Source organism: Empidonax traillii, unplaced genomic scaffold (genome assembly GCF_003031625.1).
Source record: "Empidonax traillii isolate 1590-97213 ecotype Southwest subspecies unplaced genomic scaffold, ASM303162v1 scaffold3:size4013460, whole genome shotgun sequence".
NCBI classification, from domain to species: domain Eukaryota; kingdom Metazoa; phylum Chordata; class Aves; order Passeriformes; family Tyrannidae; genus Empidonax; species Empidonax traillii.
In genome coordinates this window covers 920,691-937,450 of record NW_020955196.1, presented here as the reverse complement: position 1 = coordinate 937,450, position 16,760 = coordinate 920,691, and the positions used below count along the sequence as shown (strand labels likewise).

The 16,760-nt window shown below is 36.7% G+C and overlaps 1 protein-coding gene across 2 annotated transcripts in view; it reads left to right on the top strand.

The window, feature by feature from the left end:
• Positions 1 to 16,760, top strand: part of KCNN2 (potassium calcium-activated channel subfamily N member 2) — a 71,871-nt gene that overhangs the window by 17,578 nt on the left and 37,533 nt on the right. For both annotated transcript variants that reach the window (XM_027906551.1, XM_027906468.1), the window contains exon 4: positions 3,504 to 3,922. In XM_027906551.1, the coding sequence (XP_027762352.1) occupies positions 3,504 to 3,922 (419 nt within the window). The remainder of the gene's footprint in view (positions 1 to 3,503; positions 3,923 to 16,760) is intronic.

Below are 16,760 nucleotides of genomic sequence, written 5' to 3'. Positions count from 1 at the left end.
AATGTTTGATATCCATCATAGTTTGAACTTAGACACAAAGAATTGTAAGGAAGTCTACCTCATAAATGTGGTTTTGAAATATTAAAGAAATAAAAATATGGAATAAAATGTTCCATATGTTTATGAAATAGACATCTTTGTAGTGGATCTGGGGTCCTTTGTGACTTCTGGTATTTTCTGTCTTTCATATTTTCACCTCCTAAATCTCATTATATGACAGCTGAAGATATTATCACTTTAAAATATTATTTTCCTTAAAAGAAATTGGCTCAGCTAAGGCCAAGGGAGATTGATAAAGATCTTCTGTGTCTGTAAGCATGACCCTTCCACTGAGCCCTACAGAGAAATTTCTTTCCATGTAGCATGCTGGGTTTTCTTCTGCTGACAGGTGAATTAGTTATCGAGTACATATTCCATAATGACATCTCAAAGTTTTTAAAAAACTGAGTGATAAAATAACATTTTCTTCTGTGAAAATTGTAAGATCAAATTTTAATGCCTGTGTTTTACTCAACATTCTTCTATTCTCACCTTAAACTGAACTAGTACTGAAGATGTAATTTTTCTTGAATTGACTTTTCTGCATATAGAATTCTTTTTTAAATCTATGAAGATGGTAAGTAAAAGGGGAGGAGAAAAGACCATCGCTTTTCTCAGCAGATTTTAAAACTCTTTAACTCTGCCAGTTTGACATGTATTTGATATGTGTCTTAGAACTGAAATATTTAAATCTGTTATTAATTTATTCTTTTCACTGGAAACCCACACAGCATTTCAGATATTTGATATTATCTCCCGTTTTCAGTCAAGCTGCTTTCAGTCAATCTGTATTCTGGGTGTTCTAAATACCTGGACCTCTTTGTAACTGATGTAGCACTTCTGTGATCTGACTGACAGCATTTATGGGCTAATTACAAGAATCAAATGCACTGGAGCCTTACAGTACTTTGAAAGTTTGGCCCTTCATGCCAAATACTGCATTTGGTAAGTGTAAACTAGCACTGTTTTGGAAGTAAGACAGACATAAATTGGCCTTCCAGTGTCAATTCATGTGTCTAGTATGCGAAGTTTGCAGAGAGACCACAGGTGGAAGAAAGTGTATGCGCTTGTGTTATGTCCATTGAATGTGTTTCTTTAGCTTAATTCAACACTGAGTGTCTTTGTCTTCAATAATATTGCAGTGGAGGTAGGAACTGTATGTAAGTGTGGTGGCTTGACCTTGGCTAGACCCCCACCCAGCTGCTATTTTGCTCTTCTTCCTCAACCCTCCTCAATTTCAAGGGGAGAAAATAAGATTAAAAAGTTTGTGAATTGAAATAAAAATGGGGAGATCCCTTACCAATTACTGGCACTGGAAAAACAGTCACAACTTAGGGAGAATTACTTTAATTTATTGACATTTAAAAGTAGAGTAAAATGGGGAGGAATAATGGCAAAAACTAAACCACTGTGCCCTGCCCCACTCTCTCCAAGCTGAACATCTTCATTCCCAACTCCTTTAACTTCTCTATGAGTACAGGGGTTATGGGGAACGGGAGTCTGTCCACGATAGTTTCTCCTTGCCACTCCTTTCTCCTCATGCTTTTCATGTGGTCCAGTGTGGGTCCTCCCCATGGTCTGCAGCCCTTCAGGGTAAATCTGCTCCAGCATGAATCCTCCATGGGCATTAGTTCTTGTAAGGACAATCTTCTGCAGTGTGGGCTCTGTGCAGGTGAGGTGACAGTTCCTTTGGGAAATATCCACCTTGCTATGGAGTGGGCCTCTCCATGGGCTTCAGGAAAATGCCTCCTTTATCATGGTCCTCTCCAAAGCCTGCAGGGAAGTCTCTGTTCCAGTGCCTGGAGCACCTCCTCCCTTTCTTCTCTGACCTTGGCATTTTGGGGGTTGTTTCTCACACTTTTTTTCTCTCGCTGCTCGCTGCCTGGGCAGAGTTTTGCCCTTTCTTAAATATGCTTTCTTAAATATGCTTTCACGGAAGCACCACAAGCTTCAATGGTGAACTCAGCTATGTCCTGCGTTGGGTACATTGTAGAGAAGCTCCTGACCTCTTCTTGCTGACACCACCCCTGCAGCCACCCCCAGTGCCAAAATCTTGTCACCGAAACTGACTATAGTAAGATGAAGGGAAAGAACATAAAAAAAAGGTCCACAAAGGCATACATTTATTTTGGTTTGTTGTGTTCCTTACTGTGGTTAACTTCTTTATTTGTTTTAGTATCACTTCAACTATGATAAAGTTAATATAAGGTTATCACTACTCTAAACAATTATAATAGAGCAGTTTTATGAAAGACAAATTGAACTTACTTTGAGGAGCACATAGAGTGTGTTTTTGATTGCTAAAAAACACATATGGAGGAATGAGGCTTGTATTTTTAAACTCCTGAAAGATGGAAAGGGGCAGAGAGCAGTGCAGATGAGTGTCTTTTCCACTGTGTATGTAGTGTTTAGTATGCTCAAAGTACTTTTACATTAGGGAGCACATTGTGTACTTTGCCTTTTCACCCATCATTTTGAAATAATCCAATTTTAAAAATCTTGCAAAAGTATTCTTATTTCCTATTAACTGTTTACTGAACAGCCTTGTTTAGATTCAGCCTATAGTTGAGGAGAAGGTCTTTTTCTGTCAATGAGATTGTATTCTCTTTGTACATATGGGTTATGTACCTCTCTAAAAAGTTGTGTATTTGCAGGTTCTTGCATACCTCAACTCTCTATTAGTGACAGGTATTGTTTGATCAACTATTTATTTAGTAAATCATCAGGAACATAATTTACTCAACAGGGTGAAATGTTTTAGAACCTTTATTCCTGGGTGGCAAGCTGAAGGCCTTGATTGTGCAACAACCAACATGTGCATTTAATTTTGAGCTACTAATGGACATCCCCTGGCTGCCTGGGCTGCTCTGATATTTGTGGGACATTACTTTTCATATTTTCATGATGAGATATCATTTTGAATCTTTGCACACTTCCTTATGTAGTTTTACATTTTACATTGGTCAGTATTGGTGCCTTAAAGACAAAAGCTATAATATCACCCTGGCTGAAACATGGATATGCTGTTGTGCAGGCTTAACATTGCATCTCAGGAAGTATTTTTAATTTCTATTTTAGATATCCATTCTGAAAACATTTAAATCTCAGTTTTATGAACTTAGACTATACAATTGATTTTGAATGGACAAAACTTATTTGGTCCAGAATTTTATTTTATAAAAAATTACAATTAAACAAAATATGAAGAATTCTTAGTAAATAATATATGAAAAATTAGTGTCACATGCAGTTTTAAAAATAGGTCTTGATAAAATTGTTTTTGTCTTAACCAGAGTTATCTTTCTCTTCATAATGATTTAGTAATGCCATTTTCTGAAATGGCGTACTTTTTTCCTTTTTTTAGTGGTCATTGGCAGCTCTGAAAACTGTGGTATTTTAAAGTGGAATTATAACAAGTTTTGTTAATGATATACTAAAGTTAACCTTATATTTTATTATTTCAGTTGTTCATGGTGGACAATGGAGCAGATGACTGGAGAATAGCCATGACTTATGAGCGTATTTTCTTTATCTGCTTGGAAATACTGGTGTGTGCTATACATCCCATACCTGGGAATTATACGTTCACATGGACAGCCCGGCTCGCCTTTTCTTACGCTCCATCCACAACAACAGCTGATGTGGATATTATTTTATCTATACCAATGTTCTTAAGACTATATCTTATTGCCAGAGTTATGCTTTTGCATAGCAAACTTTTCACTGATGCCTCATCTAGAAGCATTGGAGCATTAAATAAGATAAACTTCAATACCCGTTTTGTTATGAAGACTCTAATGACAATATGTCCAGGAACTGTACTGTTGGTTTTTAGTATCTCATTATGGATAATTGCTGCATGGACTGTCCGAGCTTGTGAAAGGTAAGGTTGTTTTGTTTGCTTAGTTCTTTCTATCTTGTTTTGTCTCTTAAGTTTTGAATTCGTGGGACCTAAATATTTATTAGAATGGGGCTTCCTAGTCCTTGATATTTTGAGTGATGGGTGGGTTATATTCTTTGACAGAGATTGTCAAGAGTGCTTTGCCTTTTAGTCTGAAGGACTTCTGCAGAGAGGTTTGTGCTCCACTGTTTACTGTAGCATTACTATTTGATTTCAGTGTTTTGATAAAACTTAAAACAGTAGAGATGCCATAAAATGTATTTAAGAGTAATTGTTGATATTTTGCATTGATATGATTTTTCATTTATTTTGTTTGTAATATAAATTTAGTGAGGATAGAATGGAAAATGGTTGGGGGGTGTAATTTGAGTTTTATTTTGCTGTTAAGAAAAAAGTGCAAAATACGTTTGAGAAGTTGGCAAGATCAGTAAAGGAGAACAGGCACAATACTTGCAGTAATATATCTTTTTCTTTCCCCCTCTGAAAATCAGAAAAAGTGATTTTGAGAGTCAGACTTGCATTCATTTCGTCTAGTTTTCCAACCTCCCCTTCTCACAGACTTCAGTGTAGGTGCAGAATAAATGGCTGTCAGTGTTGGCAGCTTGAAATTGAATTTCCCAAACATAGCTTTAACAAAAAAAAGAAATGAGCTTCTGATTGCCTAAGATTGCTTAGGAATATGCGATATATTAACTCTAAAATAATTAGGATGATTCTCTATGGAAGATTTAATGCCTGAGACAGCTCTTGGATCCTGGAATGGATTTTCCTTATCAAAGCTGGAAGATCATCACATGTTTAAGGCATTTCTGCTGCTGGTTGTTTACTGTTTTATTTTTCCTGTTCCTTTCTGTGTCTGCCCATTTTGGAAGCAGTTTAGGGGAGTTACTTGTGACAACGAGCTGATTTAAATCAGCAGTTAAATTGCACACCAAATGTTACACTTTTGTAGTTTACTTCTTGCATTACTTCTCAACTTGTTAAAAAGAAAAATACTTGATCTTATAAACCGAGTCATGTTATTGTAGTTTTATTGTTAAAATTGCTAGAATTGTGGAGTGTAGTTTGTTACAGGAGATGCTTTATGTCAGTGTCTTTTCATCATATTACAGCAAGACTAATAATTTAAGAGTATTCTGAAAACACCATATTAAGAATAACATAGTTTCAAGACATTCCTATAGTGCAGCAGAGGAGCACCCTTGATTTTTACTCAATCTATAGCAGCTGTGTTTTAATGAGCATGTTCTTTTTTCAGATGTAATTGAATTCTGCAAAGCTTCTCCTCTTTGTCTCATATTCTTCACTTCTGTTCCTACCAGTTTTTTTCAACAGAATTAGTGCTCAGGAATTCCTGAGTGTCTACTCAGGCATTTCTCAGACTGTCACTTTTTAAGTGATTTTGAATGATTTAAGCATCCATTGCTATCACAGTTTTACATGTAACTGGTGGTGATGGTTGTTGTTATTATTCAGCCTTAAATAATTACTGTGTTACTAACTTTTTAATACATGGTCATTCAAAATAAGCTTATAAAACTTGTCTCTCATAGGGAAAATTACTGAAAAATATCAACTTCTGTCTGATACAGATTTGTAAAATATATTTATTTATCTTATATAAAGACGGCTGGAGAAGAAGGTGTAGTATATAAGTAATACTTAAAATAAATAAAAGAAACAAAGACCACCTCACCCATTTTCCAGTCAGGGAGAATGAAGGCAACACTTTCATAAAGTTTTAATGTTGTGTGTTTATTTATATGTAGAAAGTGACACCATTCTGCATCGCTATGATCCTGGGAAGAAGTTTATTTATTTGGTTAGGTAAACTGAGCTCAGGGTTGCAGAAAGCTGAATTTTCTTCAACTCTCTGCTAAACTAGTAATGGATTTTCCATATTTTAATTTGCAGTTGCTGTTTTTGAAGTGACTGTAATGATTTGGACAGTAGGCTGGATAGCCATAGACTCCTCTAGAACTGAAACAAAAAACAACTAAAAGCAAGTTAAATATGGAAGTGAGCATCAGATTAGTATGTCCCTAGCCTTCTGTGAGTGGAATCCAGTCGAAGGTTATTTTTCTTCGTGTTTAAAAGTAATTGTTAATTTTATGTTTCAAAACCACAAAATGGCATGTATTTTGGTCTTGGGAACTAGATACTTATGTCATTCATGATAGCTGCACAGCCAATTTTGCATGTTTTGACTCAGATTTTTCCCTTAAGAGGATATGTTTGTGTTTTGCCAAATGAATGATACTGACTATGGATACCAGTTAATAATTAGCCCATCAAAAACATGTAAATCCATGGCCCATAGAGAAGTAAATTAAAAAAAAAAAGCTTTCCAAAGAAAACTCGAAAACGCCACACATTGGAATGCTCTTAACAGTTTGCCAATTGAAAGTAAACATCCCCTTTTTTTGCATAGTTGGAGACAGATGGAATAGCCATTATCATCAGAAAGGACAAATATGGCCACTCAGTCTTTTCTATGCTGTGTAGAGATCATATCCTTAGAAGATGTCTCCCAAGATCTTAATGGCTTTGATTTGCTTGGTAGTTAGATGTTTAGTTTACAAAAATAAAGTGTATTTTTTTCAACTGCTTTTAAGTTGATCTTTTGCTTAGCTTTAATTAGAAGATTTTGGGTGCTGTTTTTGCAGTAGACTATTTCATGTAAACAAAATTATCCTGAAAATAATTGTTATCATTCGAAGGAGTATTTGCTGTTCTGCTTGACACTATATAAAAAAACATAATGAATTTTGATACATTTAACAGATTTTAGGAATTTGGTTTGATGAGGGGTGATTTACATTAATGAAATTAACGGTGTTAAATGTTTCTCTACATCACTCTAGCACCAAGCTCAGCAAGTTTCTGTTCTATAGAAGCTTTACATAAAGGTTTGCCCTAGTGGTTTTAATATTTCTTTGGTGTATTAAATCATTTAGCTGACCATCCAAATTGGAACAGGATGATGGTGATAATATTTAATAGACTAAAATACTGGAATTTTTTAATTTCAATAGAAAATTGACTAGGAGAGATTTGAAAATTGGATAGGAAAGATTCTCATTCTATTCCATGTTCTCAGTGAGGGGGGAAATTGAAGTAGGCAGTGACTTGTTACTGTGAAGTTGTGTGTGCTCAGCAAAAGCTGTTGCTGCTGAATGACAGCCTGATTTTGAGATTGTTCTTCTATTCAAAGCCAGGCTTTCCTTATTGCAGGCTGTCCTGGGAATAGGAAGGGAGATTTGGAAGCACTGATTTTCATAGTGAGGAAGGTAACATGAAAGAGCATTGTTATCCATCTCTCTGAAGACAACCCCATAGAGACAGGTCATGGGTTGAGCCAGAGAAGTCGACTGCCTGAATAAAGACTTCACCGCTTTAATGGTCATCTGACTGATCACTTGATATACACTGAACTAAGACAGGACATGTGTCTTTCTCAGTGCCTTAATGTCTGTATTGTTAGCTCCCAGAATGCTAATTATAGCAAGTGACACTTTGGGTTGGTGAGCAAGGTATTTTCCAGGACCAGTATAAGGTCATCCGTGAGGGCAGAATGTGGTACAGATAATGGTGGTGGACAGTCAACTGAGTATAAACAGGTTTGTTAGGGCTGCAGAGTGATCTTACTGAGGAAATCTGTAAAGAAAAGGTAGGGAAAGCACGAAGTGTTGCATACACAAAGCCAGAAGTTCTTGCTGGTTTATTGCTCAAATTTTTATTTCTGTTTTGAGGGGAATATTAAATTGCATAGGTTTTAATATCTGTCTTCTCATTGGCAGCATCAAAATATTGTTTTCTGTCATATATGGGCTTCATAATGAAAATCTGAATTTTTTGTTAGATCTAACCACTGCAAGCATTTTACTTTTTGCAGTCTCCCACACAGATCTTGTTGCTGAAAATAGCTCCGTGCATGGTCATCAGTTGTTCATAGCAGTTAAAACAGAAAAGTTTGGTTTCTTAAGGAAAAGAAAGTTAATATGTGTAGCATTATGTAATTGAAAAATCTGACAAATTTGCTTCACTCTTCTGTAGGACTGTCTCTGCTGTGAGAAGTGTACTGCTTTTCTAGGTGGAAGGTAGTCACTCCTGTTGATCTGTTATTTTTTCTGTGCAAAGGAAGAAAGAACCTTGTTTTCTGAATACATGACAATAATGTGCCCGTGTATCAGGGCAATATGAACTACATGTTTCCACGATACACTGTTGTACATCCAGGCAGCTCATATCACATGCCCTGAGTTACTGTGGATTTGCAGCAGCAGAACTGAAAACAGAACTGGATTTTCTTCTTGTGCAGAGAGTACGTTTTTGGCACAATCTTTGGTTCTGTTTGTACCTCTCTCTAACTTCTGGCAATGAAGTCAGATCAGACTGAGTGGTTTGTTTAGTCAGCAATTTCTTCCTCTCGTTAGCTTATGCTCTGTATTCTTTCCTTCTTTTAACAAAAAACAAATTCAAACAAAAAAAACACAGAAAAAAGAAATCCATCAATATGTGAAGGTGAAATCCTTTTCTGCTTTTTTCTCATCCTTGTTTTTTACAAATAAATATCTGTCTTATTTGTTGGAAATATGATGCCATCATAAAGTTTCCAGTAAGCAGGTCAGACATGACAACTGGGAGGCAAACGTTAAGATACACTGACACTTTCAGTTGTTAATTCATGCAGGAAAAAATGTTTCTTAGCTATCTAATTTCCTCTCAATATGTATTTCAGTTCTTTGCTTGTCTTGAGGACCTTATTTGACACTGTACACTGCATGCATACTCCCAAGGCCACACTCCTGTGGGAATTGCTTTTAGCATTCTCTACAGTGCTATTGTGAAGATTCATGTTCTTAGCTGAAAAAAAACACCACCAAAATAAACAAACACCACCATCACCAAACAAAACAACCCAAGCCTCGATATTTAATTTTAAACCTATTTTTAGCTTCAGAAGGTCAGAAACAATGACACATTATTTTTATTTTTTTCAATCTCATGACTGTCAACGGATCAAATAGTGTTTGTGTATGGACAGTGCTGGCTGTTTATCATGGTTCTTTACCTTCTCTTGGCTCACTAAAACTAAATGTGCTAATTGCAATCAAGTTTCTCCAGTGGTGACAGAAGTTATCTGTTAAATGTTCAAAACAACAATGAGCAATGATAACCCATCATCATCTTGACTTGCACCTTGAATGGATGGTTCTGTGCCTACTAGTTTTCCTGGTTTTGCAAACTGATTATAGATTAACTGTAAATGTTAGGCTATTGTTGTGATGGTCTGTGATGGTTAAGACCTGGCTCCCTGCCAAATACCCAAACCCTCAGCAGCAATTAACCCCCTTCCCCCTTCCCCAGGGCAAAGAACTAGTAAAATAACTAGTAAAACAAATCTCACGTCCCTTAGAAAAGCAGGATTGGCAGACATGGCCAGCACTCCCCAAGCCTCCACGTGGCAGGTCGGTGGATGCTGCAGGCCTCAGCCTTAGATAAGCGAGACCAATGCAGGGACCCACTGTTCCCGAACTCCGGCGGAAGAGAAGAGAGTGAAGGCCTCTCCTCCCTTCTTATTTATACCCCAGTTTACATAAAAATCGTATGGAATACTGGGAATACTGCCTCTTCCTTGGTTACAACCTGGTCACCAAGGAAGGCCTCGATTAAAACCACTACAACGTCTCAAAGCAATTAATAACTAAACCCAGATGTAAGTGGTTGCACTTTTGTTCCAATTGTTATCAATAGACATAAAACCTATTGTTTTATCAAACAATGAAGGCAACAAGGGACTCTGTCACAGAAGTTGTGCTTCTGTTTGAAGACAAAATACTTTATGTACACCTGTTCTAATGCATGTAGAGTTTGACTGCTGTTCTTTTAAATTCATATTTTACTTGCCTTTGAAGTTACGCTATTATGCTATTTGTTGTTTCTCAGCAAAATGATTTTGAGATTATAAGTAAGAATGTACTCTTCAGGTTTGTTTGGGTTATTAGAATTAGCCTTATAGATATATAAAGTAGCAATAGCTGGTGCAGTGTCAGTGGATATAGTCATTCCTTCCAAAAATGTATCAATCCAAGGTAGATTGGTGGTTCTCTAGTCCAAAAATAGCAGACCTAACACTGGGAAAAGTAGTACAAAAGACAAAAAGTTAAAAAATGTGAAAAAAATCTCCTTGCTTACTGAAAAAAAAGATTTTATATCTGTTTTTCAGGGTCATCTAATTAGACTAGGAAAACTTTTTTTTAAGTTAAATTCCACCTTTTTTACAAAGGATTTATATGTACAGTAGTTATAGAGCAGAATGAAGTGGAAAAGCTCATGTATATTTCCAAGAATGGTGAGCAAAGTCAGAACTGTTTCTCTAAAAAGAAAAGTCTGAAGAGAGTGAAAATAATTACAGAGGAGTACTTTCTTGCTTTCAAAGACAAAACTTGTTTTTTTTTTTTCATTAATCTTCAATCTATAAAACATAATTCAGGGAAAAATGTTTGGTCTGGTCAGTAAGAGTGATTGTACACAGCCCAAATTCTTTCAGATAGGAAAGCAATTTATGGAATTTTTTTTAATCATTATTTCTTTACTGGATCTGAAGTTAAAATCTCTTATCCTTGTATTTTTAAACATGATAGTTATTTTTATTCCCTAATTTTAATCAAAACCTTAAAGAAGTCAGAATATTTTATTTCGGAATGTGTCAAAACTATTTCCCATAATTCTTCAAAAGCAGTCCTTAGAAAAAGCAAAAAACAACTTCTTGTCACTCAAAATATAATTTGTTGCTCCAATAGTTTAATGTGTTTGAAAAATGCACCCTGAAGTGTGGATTTAAGCTTTGCTATTGATTTTCTGTTGCTTCTTGATCTGATGAGCAGGGCACAGTGAGAAGTCTAGTCCATGGTTGTCACTTCAGTGCTGATAGCCAATATGCTGAGTGAACTCTGAGCTTAGATACTGAAGAATTGCTTATATTGGAAATTTACAATTCTGTGCTAAAAATTCAAATCTGTAAGGTAAATAACAGCATATAGATAGTGTTGTGGAATGTCACAGTTTAAGGGAATTAGTGGTTTTGTGGAGGGAAATATGAGAAGATGTTTTTTTAAATATTTTAAATGTTCTTTATTTTCCCTTTCTGTGATCCTTCCCCTCTTAACTTGTCTCAGTACATTCAGATTTTATTTTTTTTTTGCTTGGGTAGTTTTTTTCCTTGAAGAGTTCAAAATCAGCTTTAGTTTTTACTACAATTTTTACTGTTCCTGAGAAAGTAGGTGATTTGTAGAAAATTGGTAATAAATATTGCAGACACATCACACTAGTGGCCAACTTATGCTTACAACTTTTGCATATAGTTATATATGGGAAGTACAGCAGATCTTTAGCACACATAGAGCTTTAGATATTTATAGGTTATTTTAGTCTTTATCAGGTAATTTGTTACTGTTTTTTTATGCAGAGCTGACAAAGCCTTATGTTGGAACTACTTGTTTGTACGATCCCAAATAGTGTCACCTTCAGTACATTTCAACTATGTACAAAAAAACATAATCCCTACGGAAACATTTGATATTTAAGTCTGTGACAGAGTTCGACAGCAGTTACAGAGAGCCCTAGCTTTTTATCATGCTGCAGACCAATGACCAGTGAGGGAGAATGTCCCATCACTAGGGCATTATTGAGGATGTATCCCTTCTTTGGCATTATTGAGGTTATGTTGAGGTTAGAAATGGCATCTTCCTTCTCTTAGTTGTAGTAGAAAAGGGCACAGTTCTACCTGCATGACTTGATCTGTCTTGCTGACTATAAGAAATTAATGCTCCCAGAAATAGGTACTACCAAACTGGAATGATGTGTATGGCAGGGATTAGGGAATCTTACCTTGACATGATAACTCCTACAGAAGACTGTGATAGGCGTGTGCTTGTCGCATGCAGCTGTCTCTGAGTCAGGCCAAAGGTTGTGTCTATCACTTGCCTTCTGTTCCAAGAAACTCACTCTTAGTATTTCTTCTTTAAATGGTTTTATATATTAAAAAAAGATTGTTAGTCAAAGGAAGAGTGTCAGAGTGGTAGAGGGAAGCACATTTTGCCTTCTAAATTCATTGCAAGGGATGAGGCTCTTCCTTGTTTTGGCTCAAAACCCCAGGAATTCTCATATCCTGATACTAGTATTTTGGAAAAACTTCAGTGGTATTTCTGGACTTAAATCTAGACTCTTTTTCATTTCATTTATACTGATGGTCCTGGTTCAACCCCAGCTGGCAACTCAGCCTCCCAGAGACATTTACTCAATTTTCCCCCAGTGGGATACCCTGCATTCAAACATTTGTAGAGTGTTTTAGACATATGTATTTGGGCAGCTGAATCAGAAGGAGTGCATTTGGTTTTTAAAAGGCATTTGTTCTCCTTTTTCCTCCTCAGTATCGGTGGGCTCTGTCTGTGTTCCTGGGATCTCACTGTTCTCCATTGTGCAGTGCTCACTGATTTTGGAGTTAGGACCACGATACATCACTTTATTCATATTTTAAGTGTGCAAGTGTTGGTGTGTGGTATCATCTACATTTTTATTTTCAAAAACAGTGATGTTATACTAGTTCAGAGATAATAGGCTGATCAAGAACATTCCTGAATTAGAAAATAGAATATGAATCTACTTGCAGTTGTTTTTCTCTAAAACTGATTGATATCCAATATTTCTTTTTAAGCCTTATTCTGTGGTAAATGAAATCCATGAGCAGAACTCCTATGGGTTTCTGCAAGAGTGATTTACTGAAATGAAGTATGTTAATGGAAAACTGAAGCTAAGAGTCCAGTGTGAGTTGGACAAGCATCTTGGATTATTTAAGTTGCAAGCTTCTGTGTTGGGGGTTGTCTTTGAATTGTGTTTGCACACTGCTTAGCACAGTGCTATCCACGAATAGCACTTACATATGTGATACTGCAGTACTAATAAATGTAATAATTTCTAGTGAGGAAAAAAGCTAAACACTTCTGAAAACTGGTGTTGTGTAAAGGAAGATGAATGCCTTCATGTGTTGAAAGAGCAGTTTAAGAGGAACTGTTCAGTTTTGATCAGTGCTGACTGCGCTGACAGCTTGTGCCGAGAGCATTGCTCAGGCAGGAATCACGGCCTGCTAGTTGGCTTGTTTCCCCTGCCAACTCACTGCCCAAATGGAGCAGCCTGAGGTGGTAGCCTCTGAGGTTTACTTGCAGAGGGAAGATATATCAGTCATGTCAGTTTGGTAGTGGGACCTTAAAGTGGACCATCTAGTAGGATCAGTGAACTTGATCAGCTGTTAGGTGTGTGCAGGCACTGTGCATACCACTGTGCTACAATCTTACATCAGGCTAATCTGGAAAAGCCAGGCACTGAACAGAAGTCTCTGTACTGTACTTTCTTGTAGGGTGTTTGTGATGCAGGGCTTAAGTGCATCTTCTGCTGCCAAGCTGGACAGCAAAAGAGACCAATCCCTAATCACGGGGAAGGTGCAATGAAGGGAAAAAGTACTGCAAACGTTCCAGGGTAGCAGCTACCTAAATAGTATAAGAACACATGCAGTAATACAGGGTGACAGTGGCATGGGGCTACAGCCTGGTTTGAAACCTAGTGCAGAATCTGTGGAAGCCAGTGGTCTTGCATTGGCTTAAAGGCCTTTGATAATGGAGCTAAAATGGTTGCATCCTGCCTGTGTAATCATGCAAATCATGCCAAGTTGTTGGGATGAGCTTTGGGTAAAAACTTAAGTATCAGTATCAGTAATTGTATACAGCTCTGAAAATCGATTTTACAATACTAGGAAATAGGGATGCATGGCAGAAAAGAATCTGCAGCACTCTTACTGGCACGAGTGTGCATGAAAATCGATGTTATCATGACCTTGGAATGTCTATCTGAGTGTACTTCTGTGTGAGAGAAAAGAAAAAAGGGAGAAGAATATCTCAATAACTATGAATAACACAGCTGGTTTTTGGGGGGAAGGGTTGTTTGTTTTCAAAAGTTTTATTCAACCCATTAATTCACTTAATACTGGTAACTTTGACTTGCAAAAGACTACTTAAAAGGTTAAAAACAGCAGTAAAAACCAATGTATGCTGTCTTTGAAGCAATAGAACATATTATAATACATAAACATGACAGAATTATTAAATCTGTAGCCGTAGAACAGAAGATTTTTATTAATATTAATGTTCGTGTGATGTTCTATGATAAACGTGATTGCCTGGATATGTAAACAAATTATTCACTTAATATAAAGTGAATGGAATTAATATCGTGGGTATGCCAGAGCTGCAAGACTGTGTGTCCCTGCTTTAGGAGTGAAATGATGTATTGTTCACCAGTGCTTATTTTGTTACAATAGCGTAATAAAACAGGCCATGATCATGTTAAAGAATATTCTTAAAAATGATAAACTTTAGTAGATACAAATGTAGTTCCATAGTATTTGTTTTGTCTCATTCGACTGGCTGCATTAAAAATATTTTGAGTTTTAAGCAACACTGGAGTCAAAGCAGAAAGGTTTTAAAAACCTAGGAATTGAGAGTTGTGTTTAAGTCTGAATAAATGAACTTAATCTTTCAAAGATTAGGATTGTACATAAGAGTGGGATACTAAAGTCTAGCTTTTCTAGACCCGTCTCTACAGTTCAGGAGTTTTCACTTCCTACATTTATTCTTCAAATTCCTTATCTGTAATGCTGTAATCCTTTTTTTTGGGGCAGATAATTCAGGCATCTTCAAAAGGGACTCTATAAGCAGGGTGTGTGCAGCTTGAAAGAGCAAAACAGTTATTACTTACTAGTAAGTAAACCACCCAAAAGCTAAACCGGAATTTAGTGAATTACTAGACTAAACATTAGGACACTTACCATCCCAGTAAGACACCAAAAGAGACTTTGCTGGCCATGCAGGAGTGAGCTGGCAGTGAAGGTGTGGCTCCCTTTGTGCTGCTGTGTTGCCACCTCTTGCCGTGCTGCTGTGGTATTGAGAGATGGAAGATCCTCCCTGGCCCCAGTCAGACCAACCAGCCTAACTGGTCTTCTGTTCTGTTGTTGGGGGTTTTTTGTTTTGTTTTTGTTTGGTATTTGGTTTTGTTTGGTTATTTAGGGTTTTTTTTAGTGCTTTTATACCTTTCCTCATTGGGAATGACTTCCAGTCCTTGAGCTACAGACCATACCTCTCAAGAAGAAGGATAGAAGTTCCTTTTAGTTGAAGCAGAATTTAGTGAGTATTATCCAAGGCACTGCTTGTTTATGCATATCCATTTTGGAACATGGTTAAACATTTACATCTTGCTGCTTGAGCACAGTAGCTGAACCTTGCTTATATTTCACCCTGGTATCTTTGACTATGTGTTTCTTTACAGGATCAAAGGCAGACTAAGACAAAAAGGACACAGTTTCAAAGTAATGTGCTTCTGTCATTGCATAGTAGAGCAATTAGTTAAGCAGAGATGTGACTAAAAATCTGTAAAAGTTTGGGACTCAGCTGTCAAAACCTGTGCGGTTGAACTGTAACTTGGTGATCTCGTGCTCACCTAGACTAGTTAGCTTGTGCTGTGAAAGTCTATGTTCCAGACTGGGTACTGATTGAATAACTGGGTAAATTATTGAGGAGTTAACAGTTCTGTGATATGAAAGTATCATTTTTCATAAGACTTTAACCAGTGCCTAATTATTATCTTTGAAGTCTATAATCCTTCTAATAAACATGGGAGAGAGACCTAGCAGAAGTACTTTACCTTTGCTTACGGAAAGAGCTATGAGCCGGTAATGCTTTACTGCCCATAGTTTCATTTGTTTTAGCTGTCCCATATGGTCTGGATGTTTTTAAATGAAATGAAACATCAAATACTCAAAATTTATTGTTGCCTTAGCTGCTATAAAAATCTTAAACAGAAGAATTTTTTGTAGAAGGAAGAAACAATATCTTAGTCTCGTTGCAACTTAATAGTGATTGAGGAAAGAAGAGGATTTTGGCTGAGTGTGTTTTACTTTTTTGGCTTGTTTTCTACTGCTGTTGCCTCCCTCAGGTATAGGATGGATATAGGACATGAATTCTAAAGGGAAGATGCTACTCCCTTGGTCAGCTCTGGCAAAAAGTATGGCAGAGTATGGAAGGTATTTTGGTTATAATTAGTCATGTCAGAAGGATCAGTGGCTTTGTTTTGAATTCAGTAGTTGTCTCTAGTACATCTGAGGGAAAAACTAAAACATTGGTTTGTAACACACGGCACACCAACTGCTGGGCTTTCAGTGGGATAGGAGACTGTTGAGTTTATTCTGGTGCAGGTGCTGTTTGGAAAGTGCACTATCAAGCTTCAGGCTTACTTTTGGTGGGTAGAGGGATGACATTAATCTTTGTCACATGTCCTTCAGTCACTGTTTTCTTTGTTGTTATTGAATAGCCTAAATTTACCACTTTGTAGACACTCTAGTTTAGTTGCCCTGACCTGAGAATTGTCTGGAATGTTTTTCTTTCTGACCTTAGTGTCAGACCAGGGGTTGGACTACATGCATTTGGGTGGGAAAAAACTGTGCAAATTATTTATATTAAGTGATAGCTTTCTAATAAAAACAGTTTATCTTTTCACTGCATTTCAGAAAGAAGATACTGAATGTTCTAATTCCTTAAGTAAAAGGTGACCTCTTATTATTTCATAAAGAATGCAATGGATGTAACTGGCAAAGCTGCTCACAATCGGAAATTAGAGATGCAACATTGCCTGGAATTGAACAGAGATTTCAGATCAAGTATTCATGCCCAAATATCTTTTCCTTTTAACTCTGTTTTTAGTCATTCATCTT